Source organism: Seriola aureovittata, chromosome 5, assembly GCF_021018895.1.
Source record: "Seriola aureovittata isolate HTS-2021-v1 ecotype China chromosome 5, ASM2101889v1, whole genome shotgun sequence".
Lineage (NCBI taxonomy): Eukaryota > Metazoa > Chordata > Actinopteri > Carangiformes > Carangidae > Seriola > Seriola aureovittata.
The window spans coordinates 21249537-21266595 of record NC_079368.1 but is presented as its reverse complement, the minus strand read 5'-3'; the positions used below and the strand labels follow the sequence as shown (position 1 = coordinate 21266595).

At 41.8% G+C, this 17059-nt stretch overlaps 1 protein-coding gene across 2 annotated transcripts in view; it reads left to right on the top strand.

Moving 5' to 3' along the window:
* Nucleotides 1-17059, top strand: part of col27a1b (collagen, type XXVII, alpha 1b) — a 64324-nt gene continuing 47265 nt past the window's right edge. For both annotated transcript variants that reach the window (XM_056376249.1, XM_056376248.1), the window contains exons 1-5: nucleotides 1-634; nucleotides 2716-2780; nucleotides 6679-7988; nucleotides 11342-11395; nucleotides 15932-15985. In XM_056376249.1, coding sequence (XP_056232224.1) covers nucleotides 582-634; nucleotides 2716-2780; nucleotides 6679-7988; nucleotides 11342-11395; nucleotides 15932-15985 — 1536 coding nt within the window. In that variant the 5' untranslated portion in view covers nucleotides 1-581. The remainder of the gene's footprint in view (nucleotides 635-2715; nucleotides 2781-6678; nucleotides 7989-11341; nucleotides 11396-15931; nucleotides 15986-17059) is intronic.

The window sequence follows — 17059 nt, the reverse complement described above, 5'->3', positions numbered from 1 at the left end:
AGACACACCTTCAGCTGGAGGAACTGCACGGTCGTACAGCTCCAATTTTGTTTCCCTCGATGTCAGCTGAGGGCGACAGAGGGAGGTGTTCCCCCTCCCCGGTTCTCAAGATTTCCCTCCGTCCACAATAAACTTTCATTTTGGGAAGTCGGCACACACATAACACACACACACATACACACACAACGGCGGTCGTCATCTTGTCCTGCATCTGTTTCCCGGGAAAGCTGTACTGGACTTGACTTGACGTTCGTTGTACTTTGCAAAACGCGCGAAAGGAAGACGGAAAAAACATAGGAAGCGCACAGGTGGAGCTCTCCGGAGCGTCTTTTTGTAAATTTGCTATCATCTGCTGGAAGGAGACTACAGGGATATTAAAAAAAAGGGACAAGACAATGCAATGACAGAAAGCTGCCTTTTCACTGCCGGTTAATCCCAGTTTTTGGATGTGTTGTTTTGTTTTTGTTTTCTGGCTCGTTCACTCCTCGCGCGGCCCCTCAAGGAACACCTGGAATGGAAAAACTTTATCTGGCTCGTCTGGACTGTAGTAAAAACTCCCAAGAAAGAATGAAGTAACCGCTATGGAGCCGGACAATGCCCCGTACTCCAAACTCAAAACCACTGGAGTCGGGGGGTGAGTCGATACATTTTAAAGTTCAAACTAAATGGATGCTTTCCTCTCTCTCTTTTTACGGGTTATCAGGTTCGAGAGGAAGTCATTCATATGCTCATGAACATCACCTGTGTCGGATTTAAGGGCACCATGTACATTTGACAGTGATATTCCGTGTTTTGTTGCTAGTAGTGTTGATTTAAGTTGTAATATTTTCCACAAGTGGTCTGAAAAACTTGCTGCAGAATTTGCTGACAGTTATTCTGAGAAATTGCAGAAAATATCAGAGTTAATACTTGAAACAATTAGTTATAAATTGGAACAGGTGGTGCGCTTTAATATGCTGCAGGTGAGCTTATGGAGACAATTTTTTCTCTGCTCTTGACACGGTTTAGTGGACGCCAGTGTTGTCTGCTGGACTGTTTTTGAGGTTGTGTCTTTGCAGCTTGTATCAGAATGAGCCGCCAGACGATCTGGGACTGATTTGAGGGAGATGTATGAGAGGAGGAGAAAGTCTTCTCCTTCCCTTCCTCCTCCTCTTTTTCTCTCCTCCCTGCACTGCATCTCACTCAGCTGGTTGGCTGTCTGTCCCAATGGGAGGGGAAATAAAAGTAAAATATGTTGCATCATATAACCCTGCTGGACATATGACAGACTTGGTAACGAACTGCACACCCCCCTCCTTTTTTGTTTCTGTTGCTAATGTCAGTATAGTGTGAGAGCAGTGGGACATTAAAAAGAGGGAGGAAAACTTTTAAGCGCTTCAACTGGCAGTCAGTGTGGCAGTGGTTGACCATTGGCTCTCTGTGGCTCTCTGGAAAACCACAAATGTAAAAGATTTCCTCTAACTGCTTTCATAATGGCACTTGTCACTGTTCCTGTACCACTTCTAAAACATCCCTTGCTCAACAAGCATCCAGTTTTATGTGGGTGCACACAATGAAATCACAGCTCAAGGAATGTAAAAACCAACATTATCTCTGCGATAATACAAGTTTACACTGTTCAGTGCTAATAGTGTACCTTTTAGAGCCACATCAGCTCTACATGTGAGCAGTCAACACTCCTTTTAACACTTGTCTTTTATAAATGTCACTGAGAAATCAATGGAGGGAAATTTGCTGTGCATTGCCTGATGTGAGGTGATAAATGTCACTGTTGTCATGTGAAAATGGGGTTGATCTAATTCCAATTGGAAGGATTACATAGTCTTTTGTGGGTTGAGAAAAGTCTGCACCATTTTAAATCCATGAAATCCTTTTGAAACCTGCCATCAGAAAGTGCACAGGCTATAATCGAGGCGGTTTCTCTCAGTTACTGAAAAGTTCAAATGTAAGGAATAAAATACAACACTGATAAATGAAATTGGTTACGAATGTCTATATCTTTAACTTGAAATTATAGGTCTTAAAGCGATGAGGTGTGGCGTAGGGTTGTCAGAGGTGGTCCAGTGCGAGCACTCGCCTAACTGTTGAGCAGTATCTTATCTGGTCAGGCAGGAAGATAAGACAAAGCTTGTTATTTTTGAAGCAGACGTTAGACTCCTTGAACAAAGCAGAGCTGCTGCTGACGCTTTCACTCATTCTGCAGCAGGTCTGATCACTGTGGTCGGTCACAGTAAGATCAGAGTTCATGGCCAAATAAGCATCAAGACTTTTAGTGCATCAGTTTCATCTTTACATGTCACAACTTAGGCTTGTACTATGCTCTGCAACTTCTGATTCAACATTGTGACTTTTAATTAGATGAGTTAGAGATTAATTACGAGCTTAAACAATTAGTTGATTAATCTCATCAGTCCCATGTGCTCGTTAAAGCTACAAAAAAAATATCTTATTTTTCCTTGTTTTCCTTGTTTGTCATTCTAAAGAATTATTATTCTAAATAAATGAATGAATCATTGTGTTGCTGTTGATCAGACTAAGTAAGAAAATGAAGGGATAAAGTTTATCGCTCTGTTTACCTTTGATGGGAATTTATCATTGCTTTTAACTTTTAACTCATATTTGAAAGATTAATGAATTGTAATGAAATAGTCTTTAAGATTATCTGTACCTTGACTGTCAGCTGTAATGTTCTCAAACTGTTTTCTTTCTCTTTAGGAGAGTTCTGATTCTTTGGACTATACTCTCTTGCACCTGTTCTCTAAGGCTCGCACAAGCACAAGGTAAGTGCGTTTAGGAAAGACGTGGGTGTATGTTGTTGTCTTATGAGACTTTACTGATGCAAGCGCCGTATTGAACTGGTGGCGTTACAGTGTGAGTGAAGAGGAAATTAAAATGGATTTATGGGAGGTTACAGTGACACTTTCAGGTGTGTCCTGTGCACTACACCACTGTGAGAAATATTCAGATCATTAACTAGGTAATGTCATGAGTATATGCAGTTAAATAGCTGTGGATCACAGAATGAATGAGTAAATAAGTTGTTACCTTAACAGGGGCCCCTTGTTGTACACATTTGTCCAAGTTATCTATGGATTATCTATGACTGCCATCTACACTTCCCCCAGCTTGGGCAGCTGCACATCTGATTCAATATTTTTAGGATGTTGTCTCTGGAAAGTGTTTGTAGGAGATGAGCCGCTCTTCTCAGAACATTTTTCCGTTTTTAGTGGTTGTTGTGTGCTGAACACTTGAACTGGATTAGTAGGACACTCCAGAATATAGCTTCTATTTCATGGCATTGTTTTTCTGTTGGAGGATGGTGGAATTAGAGCCTCATTTTCTCCTTTTGCTACATCCCATTTTGTAAGTTGAAGCCTTTTGAAACACTGACATCTTAGCAATTTTGCTGAAAGCACTGCACTCATTGTATATACCTAAATTGTGAAAAAGAATAGGTTTTAAAATATGAGCATTCAGAAATGTTTCAGAAATGTATTTTGTTGGAAAGGTTTTTAATTTAATTGGACACAACCTGATGAATTTACAAACCTTCAGTTCTTATGTCTCTAAGCCTAAGAAAACCTCACACCCTTCCTAAGGTCTTAATAAAGTTTAGCTGATTCATCAGTCCTGCATCCTGATGTTGTCCCTGCTCACTTGTAAGGATGTGTTAATTTGCAAACTCTCAGTTCCTAATGAGACTATGAATTTGCGCATGGCTGCACTGGAAAAACGGTCCTGCTGGTGCACTGTAAAAACCTGCAGGTTGGATCATTTGAAAGACAATGTCTATGTTATGTTATTATTAAGGAGGTGGATTACAGTGGAAATATTGCACATGGAAAATGACAGACTAATGTGTTTCCATGGTGCTGGCTGTACTGCGGCGTATTAAATACCCAATCAAGGATTGGCGTAGTGTCGCCTTTCCCAAGCAGACATCAGAGGTCTACCACGTTTTCACCTCAGACACCAGATCGAAACTTAGCTGTCAATTTAAGTTTAGTCCTTTTTGCACAGTTACCATGGTTACACATAGATTAACAGCCAACACATTTCTCCTCCATCAGGCTCAGGGCCTGATGGAGGTCAGCCACAGTGCAGCATCCCTGGAGCAGATTTGGGGGCTCAATATGTCACTGCAGATGTAATAGCAACTATCTTCCAGATGATGGCTCACCTGTCAGTGCCAGGAATTATACCTGCAGCCCTGGGGTCACTGGTTGACCCAACACCTCTTGGAGGCCTTACAGGCAGAAAGCAAATTGTCTGAATAATAATGATGATTGTAAATAATTTATATATAACAAGGTAAAGACATATATCATCCATTTTAATGTGGAATAGGAGAGATTTTGACTGAGCATTCAGACCTTTGCTAATACCTGATGGCCATTAGTTGCATTCATGTGTGAGTCAGAGGCCAACAAACTACTCCCTTTTTCTAGAGAGAGTGTAACCTAGAAACATCTTTGGATGCAGAATTCTTGAAATTGTGATTTATGTGGTTGTTTTAAATGTTAACAACCAGTTGTGTTTCTTAATGCCAACACTTTTCCTGAATGAACAAATTAAGTGTTACATTTTTTTTTAAAAATCTATTTCTATTTTTCTTCTCCACTAGAAGATTTTTAGTGTGAAGCAGCTGCAGGAAACCTTGAGTGTGCATTGACAGCATATAAATAGTGGAAAAACATTTGTTTGTGCACGTGCCAGCTGTCTGAGAAAAGTTGTGTTGTTTGCCGCACTTGTTCTTTGTCTCTGGGATGTTTTATCCTCGGTTTTCCTTTTTTTTCTTTTCTCCAGCTCATCAGGAGGTCACAAAAAGCCTTAGGCGGCCTTCCTATCCGCTTAGATTTAGGTATGCAGCGAAAGCCGTGAAAGTAGATCGCAAATCAAAGTGAAAGAATAGTTTTGCTGTCCTCATACCATATTAACATTTAAAATCAGTGCTGTGTGGGTAATTTAACTGAAGAAAGTCTTTGTTCTGGGTTCAGTTTCTGTGTTTTATGTTTCTTCTCTTTGGTATCGAGCTGACCTCCTGCTGCCTGCACACACTGAGCAGGGTTTCCCTCCTAACATATATAGTGTCTGTACTTGTGTCTCCTCTGGTGAGCTGTAATTCATCATTTAGCAGTTCATTTCAGCATTGCCTACATTTGTTTTGCGTTAGTCTGGAAAAAGATGGATATTTGAGATCCATATATAAGCTTTTAGTTTCTACATTGCATGTACTGAGAGGATTAATGCACTGTATTCAGGGTATGTTGATTGGCTGGGGATGATCAATTCTTTATTTTCGAAACCTTGCTAAACTAAACAAAAAGCCTTTGTTTGACATTGCTGATGACTTGCACCGGTGGCTAACAATAGACAATAGTATGACAATGGGAACATTTCCAATCTGTTTTGATGTTGGAACCAAAAACAGATTTGACTTTCTAAAAGCACTGAATGTTATACTTGTGAAAATAATATCTAGATTTAAATAACCGTGGTGCTGTTTTCTCAGTGGTTGTCAGTTTTGGACCATGGGGTTGGGTTTGGAGGTCACCAAGTACATAATTTTCTGGGTTTGTGAGGTGATTTAGAGGTTAAACAGTTTTTCCTCTTATTCTAGCTTAACTTCTTGTGAAATACTAAATAGTGTCAATTCAGTAACACAACCTTTTTCAGTGCAAGCGATAATGGGTGGTCACCAGCTGCTCAGCACTGTGCGTTTATTGTAAAGAATACTTTGGAAATAAAGGCTGTTTCCTGCTACAGTGAATTGTGGATTTAATTACACTGAACAAAGGTGTGGATCCAATTAGGAGCAGTGTACAGTATATACAACACTGTAATGTGCAAAAATTACCCACATTTTCCTCCCATGAGAAGCAAGTAGCAATTAAAACCTGCAGAAAACCCTGCAGTATGTTGTCATGAGCTCAGGCCCCTGTCAGAGCGATCATCTTTAATCAGCAGACATTACCGGATAAAGTGAGATGACTTTTCTGTCTCTGCACTAGTATACCTCCTAACACCCTCCTCACCCCCCCGTCCTCTCCAGGGAAGCGTTCAGTCTCCGCTTCCTGAGATTGTTCTAATTAAGACTGATGTAATGATTACATAATTTGTGGCAATCTCCAAAGCTCGATGTCGATGTTTGGCCCTATTGAAAATTTTATGCATCCTTTTTAAATTGCTTTTGCTGCAGCATTTCCATTAGTCTAACTTTAAACTTGTGAACTCCCTGCTTGGCATCACAACATATTAAATTGTCACTTATACTGCTGCACTTGTGTTTGTACTTTGATGCAGATCAGTGCTCTTGAGTGAGAGTGGGATGTTGCTAATAGGTGTCTTGCACAAATTATTATGGTATCTTCTTTTAAATTGCTTATTAGGGGCACATATAAAGTGAAATGTTTAATGCGATTAACCTTTTTAATTTGAACATTTATGTATGGTAATAGTTTTCCTTTTATGCCCTCCTATAAGGCTTTTTGTAGGCGGTCACCAAAGTGTTATGTTAAAGCTTTTACTTTTAGAGGGTTTGGAAAGAAGAAAGTCTTCTATTTTGTTATAAGCTTAGAAATCATGATATTGTGAAAAGGGTCTTGTTAAATATCTGTAGATGTTTAATGTCTCCTGAGCTAAGACTCACTGACTTCACTGTCTTTTTTTTTTCTGAAGATGTGGATGTTCTGCAGCAGCTCGGGCTTTCTGGGCGAAGAGCAGGCGGGTCATCATCTTCAGGCGCTCGAACCATCCCTAATGGCATCATCCCCTTCAAGTCTGGAATTATCCTCACCCCGAGGGCACGTATCCAGGTGCCTGTGCGAACTGTCATCCCCGCTAACTACAGCTCCACCAATCTCTCCCTGATCCTCAGTTTGTCTGTTCATCGAGTCAACAGCGCTTTTCTTTTCTCAGTTCTGTCTAAGAAAAGGAAAGTGCAGCTCGCAGTGCAGTTTGTTCCGGGGAAGGTCCTGGTACATGTGGGGCAGAGGAGCTTTGTGAGTTTCGACTATGATGTCCACGATGGCCGGTGGCATAGTCTGGCCTTGGATGTCCAAGGCCATCAGGTGTTCTTACACACTTCTTGTGGGAAGAAAAGCGTACATACAGATTTGCGTTCTAAAAAAGTTGAGGCCCTGGATCCAGAGGGCTCTTTCCTGCTGGGCAAAATGAACCACAACTCGGTGCCGTTTGAAGGTGCCATCTGTCAGTTTGACATTTATCCCTCTGCTAAGGCAGCTCATAACTATTGTGATTACATTAAGAAACATTGCAGAGAAGCCGACACGTATCGGCCTGTGTTTCCACCCCTGCTACCTCTATTTTCCACAGACCCAAATATTACTGTCACTCATCTAACTCCACTGTCATTGACAGAGCTTTCCAAAAAGGGGCTGAGACCTGCTCTGGCCTTGATTGAGGAAAACACCAGGACTACTATTCTTGTTCCAACTGACCGCTTGCTGATGCAGAACAAAACATCTGTGCATCAGACTTTGAGCACTCCACAACCTGGTGCTGTGTCTCTTTCTCCACCAGTTCATCCAGGGTTGGAAAGCCCGTTAAAATTTCCAACTCAAACAGTTGCTACATCTCTTAGGATCAGCGTGACACCACCAAGCCCAACTTTACATACTGGAAAGACCACAAAGCAAGGAAATACTAATGCCCTGAAACCTTTTGGGAATACTATGGATTTACCTGCTTCCACCAGACCATCAGAGATGAGGCCAAACCTCCAGACCACAGCTGCTTCTACACAGGGGTCTCCTTCAAACGCCTACCTTCCCCATAAAAAGCAGTTGAGCACAGTAGCTCCTAAGAAACCTGAGCCAAAAGTGACCGGTGTGCAGGATGTCAAACCCACCTCGCTTATTCCAGTCACTCCAGCTGCAACAGATGGCTTCCAAACATTTGACCTGGAACCGACTTACTTCTCACTGCTGGCTGGACCACCTGGACTAAAGGGAGAACCAGGACCGCCGGTGAGTGTGTGAGCTCTAAACAAACACAACACAAACATGCCCCTGAATAAAAGCATGAATATCAACCCTTTGAGCCACAATGAGCGCATATTTGTGCTTGCACTACAGTAATATTTGTTTATCTCTTGATTTGTTTACAGTATAGTGTTTTAGTGTTTATTTTATGAATGAATGTCTTATGAATTAGAGCAATTGGACTGTAACAGATGCATGTTTTTAATTCTTGGCTGCCATTCTTCTATGCTTTGGGCTAGTTTCCTAATACATCTTTGGATCACAATGATACACAAGTGTGACAGCTTGTTGTTTCAATGTTGGTTGGCCTTTCTTTGATGTTTGGAGCTGACGTAGATGCTGACATGTCTCTTGGTTGTGTGGTTTTCCAAATCTGGTGCTCAACGAGCACTACATCTCTAAAATGTTTGCTAATTTGTCAATAGAAGTGTTGCGTGTGTTAATGACTGTGATTTTTGAATCGCTTCATTCCATATCCTCAATTTGTTTTCTGACTTGGTGTTAGAAATTTTCTATCCTCCTCAAATTGGTGCTGATTACTGTGTGATTTCCTTTTTAGCAGCAGTGGTAGAAATAGTCAGGTTCATGCCAGTTAGTGTTTGTCTGAGTGCAAGGCTGGCGGTGAGGTGTTAGATTCCTCTGAGAGAGAGTGTGCCTGCTCTGAGAATGCATACTTTTAAAGTAGGGTCTAAAGTAAGTAAGGATAAAGCTCTTGCGCTCAATTAACTATACAGAACAGGAATATAAAGGTCTATACAATATAAATGCAATGCATCATCCCCATTATCAGAACTGTGCTATTTTTCCCATTTGAAGCACAGTGGACGTTCTTGAGAGCAGGAACTGTAGGAAATGGAAAATTGTCTTTACAGCCTTGACAGGTTTTTTAAAAAAATAAAAAGTTAAATCAAATGCATAATTTGTTAAGAATACAACAACAACATGTTTCAGTGATAAAATGCTAAAATTAAAAATCTACTGATGACTTGAGACTGCAGAGCAAGACTGACCTTTCTAAGTTCAGAACAAAGCGTTAGTGATGAACACAGTCAAAGTATTTTATCTTGACATTTATCAACCAGTGTTGAACTGTAGACTGTGTACATTCATATTGACCATGTGGCCCTGTCACTGTTCCTCTGTTGAACACAAAATGGTTACCCACATTTTCCATTGTTAAAAGGACTTCTCTGTCTTGTATTAGGTCATGTTTGACCAAAAAGAATGTTTTAAGTAAAGATTTCCTGCTCTGGCAGTGAGGGAAACCAGAGCTCTGCATGCCCTTGAAGCCGCTCTGACCATTTTTATAAGAGAGGAGTAAATGATATCAATATTAATCTCCGATGTGTGGTAAAGGTTACTTTCCTGAGGACGTTCACCATTTGTATTGCTTACTAACATTGTAGTCTGAACAGATTGCTGAGTCAGGTACAGGATGTGAAATATGGTTACCATATTGTCTTGTGAGTCATTTCATTATGACTTGAGGCTTATGTTTCAACTGTAAACAATAACAGGATTGCCTTTAAAGGTAGGAGTCTTCTGCACTTTCTTAAGACAGCAGAGCTAGATCTGATACATAAGATCTGATGAACTCTTCAACTGACCTGAGCTCTGAAGAAGGAGGATCAAAATTAATGACTTGATAATCAAGTAAAGTCTCCACTTGAGGGCTATGGAATATTGGATGCCTATTATGTATGAAACTGACAATGCGAATGTCATTGTTAAATTCAGTATTTCAGTTACTTTCAGTCAGGCTAGCCACTGACTACTCTTTTTAGTGCACATCAATCCCAGACCACCATGTTACTTTACAACAAGACTAGGTATAAACCTAGTATGTGGCTGGACCGTGTATGGGAGTGCATGGGGTGCAATTTGTGAGAAAAATGCTTATTTAACATGCCAGATTTAAGTCCCCCTTTCAGTCCCAAACATCACTTGGCCAGGTGTGCCAAAAACACTTCAATATTTAATCTGTGGGCCAGTCAAAAAATCAGAGACGACTGTACTGTAGCATGTCAGCACAGCTGTGCTGAAACGTTACAGGGCTTTCAATAGCAAACAGTTACAGGAAGTGTTGAGTTTGTATTCACGTCTGATGCAGTAAATGGGCAAACGGGAGCGGACCAAAATGAGGCATCATACTAAAATACCAGTATGGCCAAATATACATATCAAGCAAAGGGAAATATAGGGAACTAAGGGCCTGCCTCACATAAAGGCCTGTTACCTTCTGCAGCTGAGGTAAATAAATGCCCTGGTCATTTCAGGAGATACAGGTGCTGAAAACTGTTGTGGATCCACTGTAAACACCGCCTGATGATGTAATAGAAACTGTTTGCACCACATCATTTTGAAAGCGCAACGGCCAAAGGAAAAAGTCAAGACATTCGACTGTCCGACCAATGGCGTAACTTCATCATTCACTCAGTCACTCAGTCACTCAGTCATGGATATAGAAATTATGACTCAGAGTTTCAAGTCATGAATAATTATTGTTTATAAACTGTATAAATTCTATAAAGATGTGAGATCTAGCTCTGCCTTGGCGCCCACCCCGGCAGCGACTGCAGCTCAAACTGCTTATCATGTGTGGACAGCCTGATGGTTGCAGCCTAAAGAGTCTTTAGGTCTCTGAAAGCCCTTTGGCTTTTCAAAGTGTAAGCTAGCTGAAAGAGCATAATATTGATCCTGTCCAAGTCAGACAAAAAGCGTCTATACATCTGACATTATTACAGTAGTCCAGCCTTGAGCCGTTTTTAGGACCATTTTCCTTGACCACTTTAAACTTCTGGAGCCATGGGAAAATAAGTAACAATCCCAACATCTCAAGTAAACTGAGGTTCCTCAGATTGACCCCTCATTAGATTTGACCTTTTAGAGCTTTGCTAATCCATGTATGAAATCGTTTTAAAGCTAGCTGATGCCCATAATTAATGTGATTGGCTCTGGTTGGAATCGGTGCCGACCTCCCTGCCAGTACAATGACTCAGATTTACAGTCAGAGCACTGTAGTGGTTTTGCACTGAAATAATATTGGCTACAGAAGGAATAGGGCTGCTCTAGCCTCTAACAAGACATCCTCATGCCTGCCAGCATCTCAGTGTCTGAGTGCTTTGCTACTTTCAGCTAACTTCACTTCTTCACAAAAAAAGCTCAAGATGTATTGAGTTAATATCTAGCTTGAGTGACTTTTATCTGATTTTTCTATTCAAAAATGTTCAAGGCTTTCTTGAAATGATACGACAAAAAGCGGCAACTGTTATTTCCTGCTTTGTATTTATAGGCCTTGCCTCACTCTATCCTTGACATCTTTTATCTTTTCCTTTTAGGGCCTTCAAGGACTTCCAGGGTTGCCTGGAAAGCCAGGGAAGAGGGGCCCAAGGGTGAGTGTCTCCCAGCCAGTGACAAGTTTCCCATTTACCTTCCTACAGTTTCTCTTTTCAATTCCCCTCCAAAATCTTCCATATGCACCACACTTCTTTCACCATCTTAATGATGCCTTAATCATGCCTGATCCTGCATTACAGTGAGATAACACCATTTGAAGTGCACTGACATGGAAGATCTTTGAGCATTTTGATCAAGCACTCAGTGACATCTTTGGATTACAGAGCATTATTCAGCCAGACATTAGTTTGCTTTGGCTCTGGCTTTGATCAAGCTGTGCTTCTCTGCTGCCAAAGTCCATTTGTAAAGCTCGAGAGCAAACAGCCATAAGCCACAAATCTGTCGGATGCCAATTTAAAATTAATTGAACACATACAGTAGGTATTAGATGGACATGAAAAAAATAAGGTAACTTATGAGAGCTTATGTATATACATACTTTCAGAACAAGTGCTTTCTATCCCATTCATTAACAGCACCGGTTCTCAAATTAGGCATACGTCCTATGTTAACATTCGTAAATGCTTCTAGTGTATTGGACTCAGTCCTCTGGTGCCATGTCTCTCATTCTGGGGCTCAGTGTCAGTGCACAACTGTGAGCTCCTGGTGGAACCAAATAGAGTGAATGCAGATGTTATTTTAAGCTCATGTTTTCAGAAGACATTTAAGAAGAGGGAAAACATTGGAAGATGATTTGTCCCAAGTGACGGTTTTGTTATTTTGATTTCTTTCTAAGGCCCTATTACTGATAGTTGTGTATGTAGTTGCTGCCCTTGTAGCTGCCTTTTCACCTCCCTTATATGAAAATGGATAAGGCAGAAGTTGAGTCTTACAGTGAGCACTAAGATTAAATAAATATGCTAAAACTTAAGGCAGTGAAAAAATTGATAGATAGCAATTTGGTTGTTTTATAGAGCTCCTGCTGAAGTGCTCCTGCAGAGCACTTGTGTTACCAAGGTGTGTGTGTGTGTGTGTGTGTGTGTGTGTGTGTGTGTGTGTGTGTGCGTGTGTGTGCGTGCGTGAGCTACCTGCCACAACCCGTGAGACTGCGCCCTGTGGTCGGGCCTCAGAGGGGTGGGCTGTGGGAACCCAATCTCTTTAAACAAGGAAGAAAGAGGGCTTTGTCCCCATCTTATTAAAGGCATTTAAGACCCTGTCTGGAGCTCAGCAGCTCTATCCAGTAGTGCACCAACCTCTATAGAGTTCATTCATCATCAAGCTCTTGAGACTCAACTACAGGCCACGCTGACTCAGAAAAAACCTGATTGTTTTCTTGAACCATCAGAATTTTCCTGGATAATTCATGTGATTAGAAAGAAGAACCTCATAGCCACACACACGATCAACAGAAACACCTGTAGAAACAAAGCTAACATAGTAAAGGGTAAATGTAAGGACTGCAGTTCTTTGATACTGCTGGTGGCTGATGGTTGCACACAAGCATTGAAATGCACCAAATCTAAATGAGTGAGACACCGTTTGATATGTGAAGTTAAAAGGCCTCAAGAAATTGAGGGCATGTATGATAAATTTATTCTCCTCAGCATTGTCTGATTTGCTGTGAGTAACTCTAATCTTTGGAGGGTCCTTATCTCATTTCACGTCAGATATAGAAAAAGTCCTTGGGAGATATGATGTGGAACAAACTGTTCCTATTGCAGAAACTGTGTGGTCTTTCTGGGGAAAGAGTTGGCACTCTCTTACGCACCACAAAATCTTTACAGCAGTTGGAATGACACAGCACCATTAGGGCTTATACCTCTCTGACAGCAAGGTGTCATGTCTGACTGAGCAGACAGTCTCACCACTGCTACCAATGAGCAGCATCTCTCACACGTGAGAGCGTCCACGTTCCTTGACACAGCCATAAGCCCGGCAGAGCGCCGGAGTTCACGCGGCCCTGAAGGGCAGGCTTGAGAGTGGATCAAAGAGGGCTTTGTGCAGAGAAAAGGACCTGCCAGTGTGCAGTCAGTATGTGATGCTGGGTTTCTGTGAAATTGTATTTGCATAATTGCTAAAGTAATGGTTGACACTCTATGACATGACTTAGGGAGTCTATGGAGACTCAGCACTGTTTCTGCCACTGGTCGATCGGTGCAGAAAACTGAGCAGATTTACGTATGCTGTAAAATTTAGATTCTTCTGAAATGAATTACACGTGTAGGGACGAATGAGCAGTCTCTCGAGGCTTTATTAGGGTTTTCTCTGTCATTATTAGTCACACAGACTTTTTCCACTGTTGCTTGTACTTAAGATAATCGGGAGCACATTGAAGTTAAGTGGCAGGGGGTTCACACAAGACGCCAGCAACAGTCAGTCAGACAGTTGTTCATCACTGAATTGTTCCTGATCATTGACAGTAACAATATATATTGTTTAGACCTTTTAATTTAAAGATTTTTCCATTGGTTAAGGTATTGTAACACATGAGTCATTTAAGCAGTACCTAGTAGATGAAATGTATCAGTATGTGGTAGGTCTACCTATCAGATACCACCTCTGGTGCAAAGGAAGTGATGCATTTTATGTTTCCAGCTGCAGCAACAGTAGTTTGTTTTAAATAAATGCATAGAATAAAAGAGTACCGCCATTCAGAGACATGAATATGATTAACCAACAGAAAACCCAAGGACAAGGCGCGTGCACTTCAGATAATTTTCTGTACTGAAACGATTTGTCAGTTGACCAAAATGAATTGATTGAAAAAAAGTATTGGCAGATTAATTATTACAAAATAATGGCTAGTTGCAACCCCAGTCACACTACTGACTACACTGATTCTCTCTCATCCACGATCCATGATGTTAGAGAAGCAGTTAGCACTTATAATCATCAGGCTAAAGACTCAGTGTTTCCTCCCGTGCAGTCCACAGGAGGTGTTAGCAGGCCTGCTCTGGGTTAATAGCCTATAAAAACAGTAGCACTCCTCACGCGTCATCCCTGTAAAAGTCATTGGCTCACGTCGTAAACCTGGTCACGACTCTGGCATACAGGTGCCCCTCATCCGCAGGCCTCAGGTGTGAGAATGTGTGTGTGCTTCCATATGTGCTGACTTGGGTTTACGTTAGCGCTCATTATGTATGTTTGTTTACCTGGTGGTGTGTAAACGGTTTCTTGTCATGAGCTCTTTTCAATAATTAAGCAAAGAGGATGTTTATTCCACTTCTCTCCCATGCGAAGATAGATGGACAAAGTGACTCATTCTCCCCAGTATCTCTGTCTCCAGTGGGACAACACCCGCCCACCTTGTCATCAGCACCGTGGCTCTTCACCTTATGTACTGTGAGAATGCAATTTGTAATATTCTCTCTCGACCTCCCTATTTCTCTATGTCTCCTCCTCCCTTTGCTTCCTATCTGGAGATAATGATTTCCATACGCTTTAATATCGAGTGAGTGAAAGAGGGAATGCTCTGAATAGAGGAGGAGGAGGAGGAGGAGGAGGAGAAAGAGGAGGAAATCTGTAGATGAGCTTCTGTTAAGTGTCTCCATATGTCCAACAGCGAGCGCCCGCAAGGGGAGAGGTCTGGCCAGTTCGAGGGGAGGGGAACGGGCCTGGGCTGTTTGACTCGTCTCCACAGCTTGATAATAGAGCACAGATAAATAACAGAGACAGAGACCGGCTGGATCACCCAACCATACACTTACACCTCTTGGCCTCCTCCGTCTGTTTTACTCAAGAGTAATTTTATCCCTCACTTTCACCTCCAGCTCGGGGGAAAAGGTCGCTCTTCACAACCCATGGAAAGTCTGAACAACTCAAATAACGGGATGAAGATACAGTAGCTTCCTGTTCGAGCCATCTGAACATGTTTCAATGCTTTCAGTTTTGCTGGGGAAGAATTTTCCATGCTCAGCATTTCAACCCCGCTCCACACAAGTGCGCAGTTGAACGGAGGACTCTTCAGTGGGATGCCTCAGGAAGTTGTGGCTTTATTTTTTCCAAACAATCCCTCTTTGCAGCTTGCTTGAATTTATCTTCCCTTCAACCAGAAAAAATTGATTTTGTCTTCTCATTCTCTGCTCCTGTACATCCTACCCACTCGGCCTGACTTGCAGGAGATAGTCCATTTTGATAAAAACAACTGGTGCAGATAGCTCCATGAATAATATCTATGCATGTTATGTAACACAGATACCTAACTTGTGCCACAAAGCGATTGGGGAATATGGTGTGATGGATGAGTGGCCTTCACTTTGTGGGACCCCAGAAAACCAGTGGAAAAGTGTAGGGGTGAGGAAAATCACATCCATATGTCATAACTTGGACGGGTAGGCAGACAGGCAAGGCAGGCAGGAGACACAGTATGTCTCACAGAGCACCTATACACAAACACAGAGGGACCTTGGGGCACTGCTGACCTGTCCCATAACACAGGCAGTGGAAAGGGAACAATGTGTGCATACAGCTGTAAATACCTCACATATAGCGCTAACTCCCCCTCTTTGCTGCTGAATTGGAGGCCTGCTCAATGACCCCGATCATCACCTTTACTCTGTGTCTTCCTTAATCATGTGTGTCTCTGTTTCCAGGGTCCCCCTGGCCCACATGGAAACCCTGGTCGTCCTGGACCTCCTGGAGTGAAGGTACAGCATCAATGATTCAATAATGTTATCTCAAATGGTATTTTTCTTTTTGGAGGAAGGAAAATACACCTGTATGCACCATATTCAGTGAATCCAATAATAAGGTCTTCATTTTGTAAGCCAGAGACTTAAAGGAACACTCCATGATCCCAGATCCCACAACCAAAATGAAAATGTTATTGTAGTCCACTCTCCCTTTCCTATTGATTTGTCTAACACTAGAAAGCAACTACTTCATTCAAATCATTAGATTTCCCATATTTTACTTTTCTGATGTTGTATTTGAAGAAGATATATTTGTGGTTTTAAGCACCATAAACCATCGCAATGTAGTTTTACATCTCCTCTCTCAGACTTCTCTCTGGAGCTCTAGTACCAACAGGTTAGTCAGCCAATCAGAGAGGAGGCTCTGAGCCTCTTTGCTGATTGGCTGACTGTTTTCTGAGTGATCAAATAAAAATATAGCAGATTTCAGATAAACACTCAGAGAAACCAAATCCTGCAAGGTTGGATGGTGGGCGGGGGCTTGAGGCATGGCTGAGAGCGGTGACTGCTTTGTTGTGACATCACCAAGTTACAAAAATCCTAACTGCTCATTTTAAAGCTCAGTTTCTGACTACAGGCTTCATGCATTTCTCTGTGGACTGAGCGCTTTGATACTTTCACAGTATTAATATTGAACCTAGATCCTGCTTTATAAAAAAGTAAACATGCAGTGAGCAGCAGTTCTGTGGATGGAAACGCCTTGTTGATGGGAAAGGGCAGAGGAGAATGGCGGTCACTCATATAACCGCTGTTAACAACTGTGGTGAGCAGAATAGCATCTCAGAATGCACAACACATCAAACCATAGGTAGATTGGCTACAGCAGCCGGAGACCATGTTGGGTTCCACTCCTGTCAGCCAAGAACACAAATCTGAGGCTGCATTGGGCACAGACTCTCCAACACTGGACAGTTGAAGACCGGAGAAATTAAATCTGGTCTGATGAATCTGGATTTCTGCTGAGGCAGCAGATGTTTGGGTCAGAATATGGTGTCAACAGCATGAATCCATAGACCCAACCTGCCATGT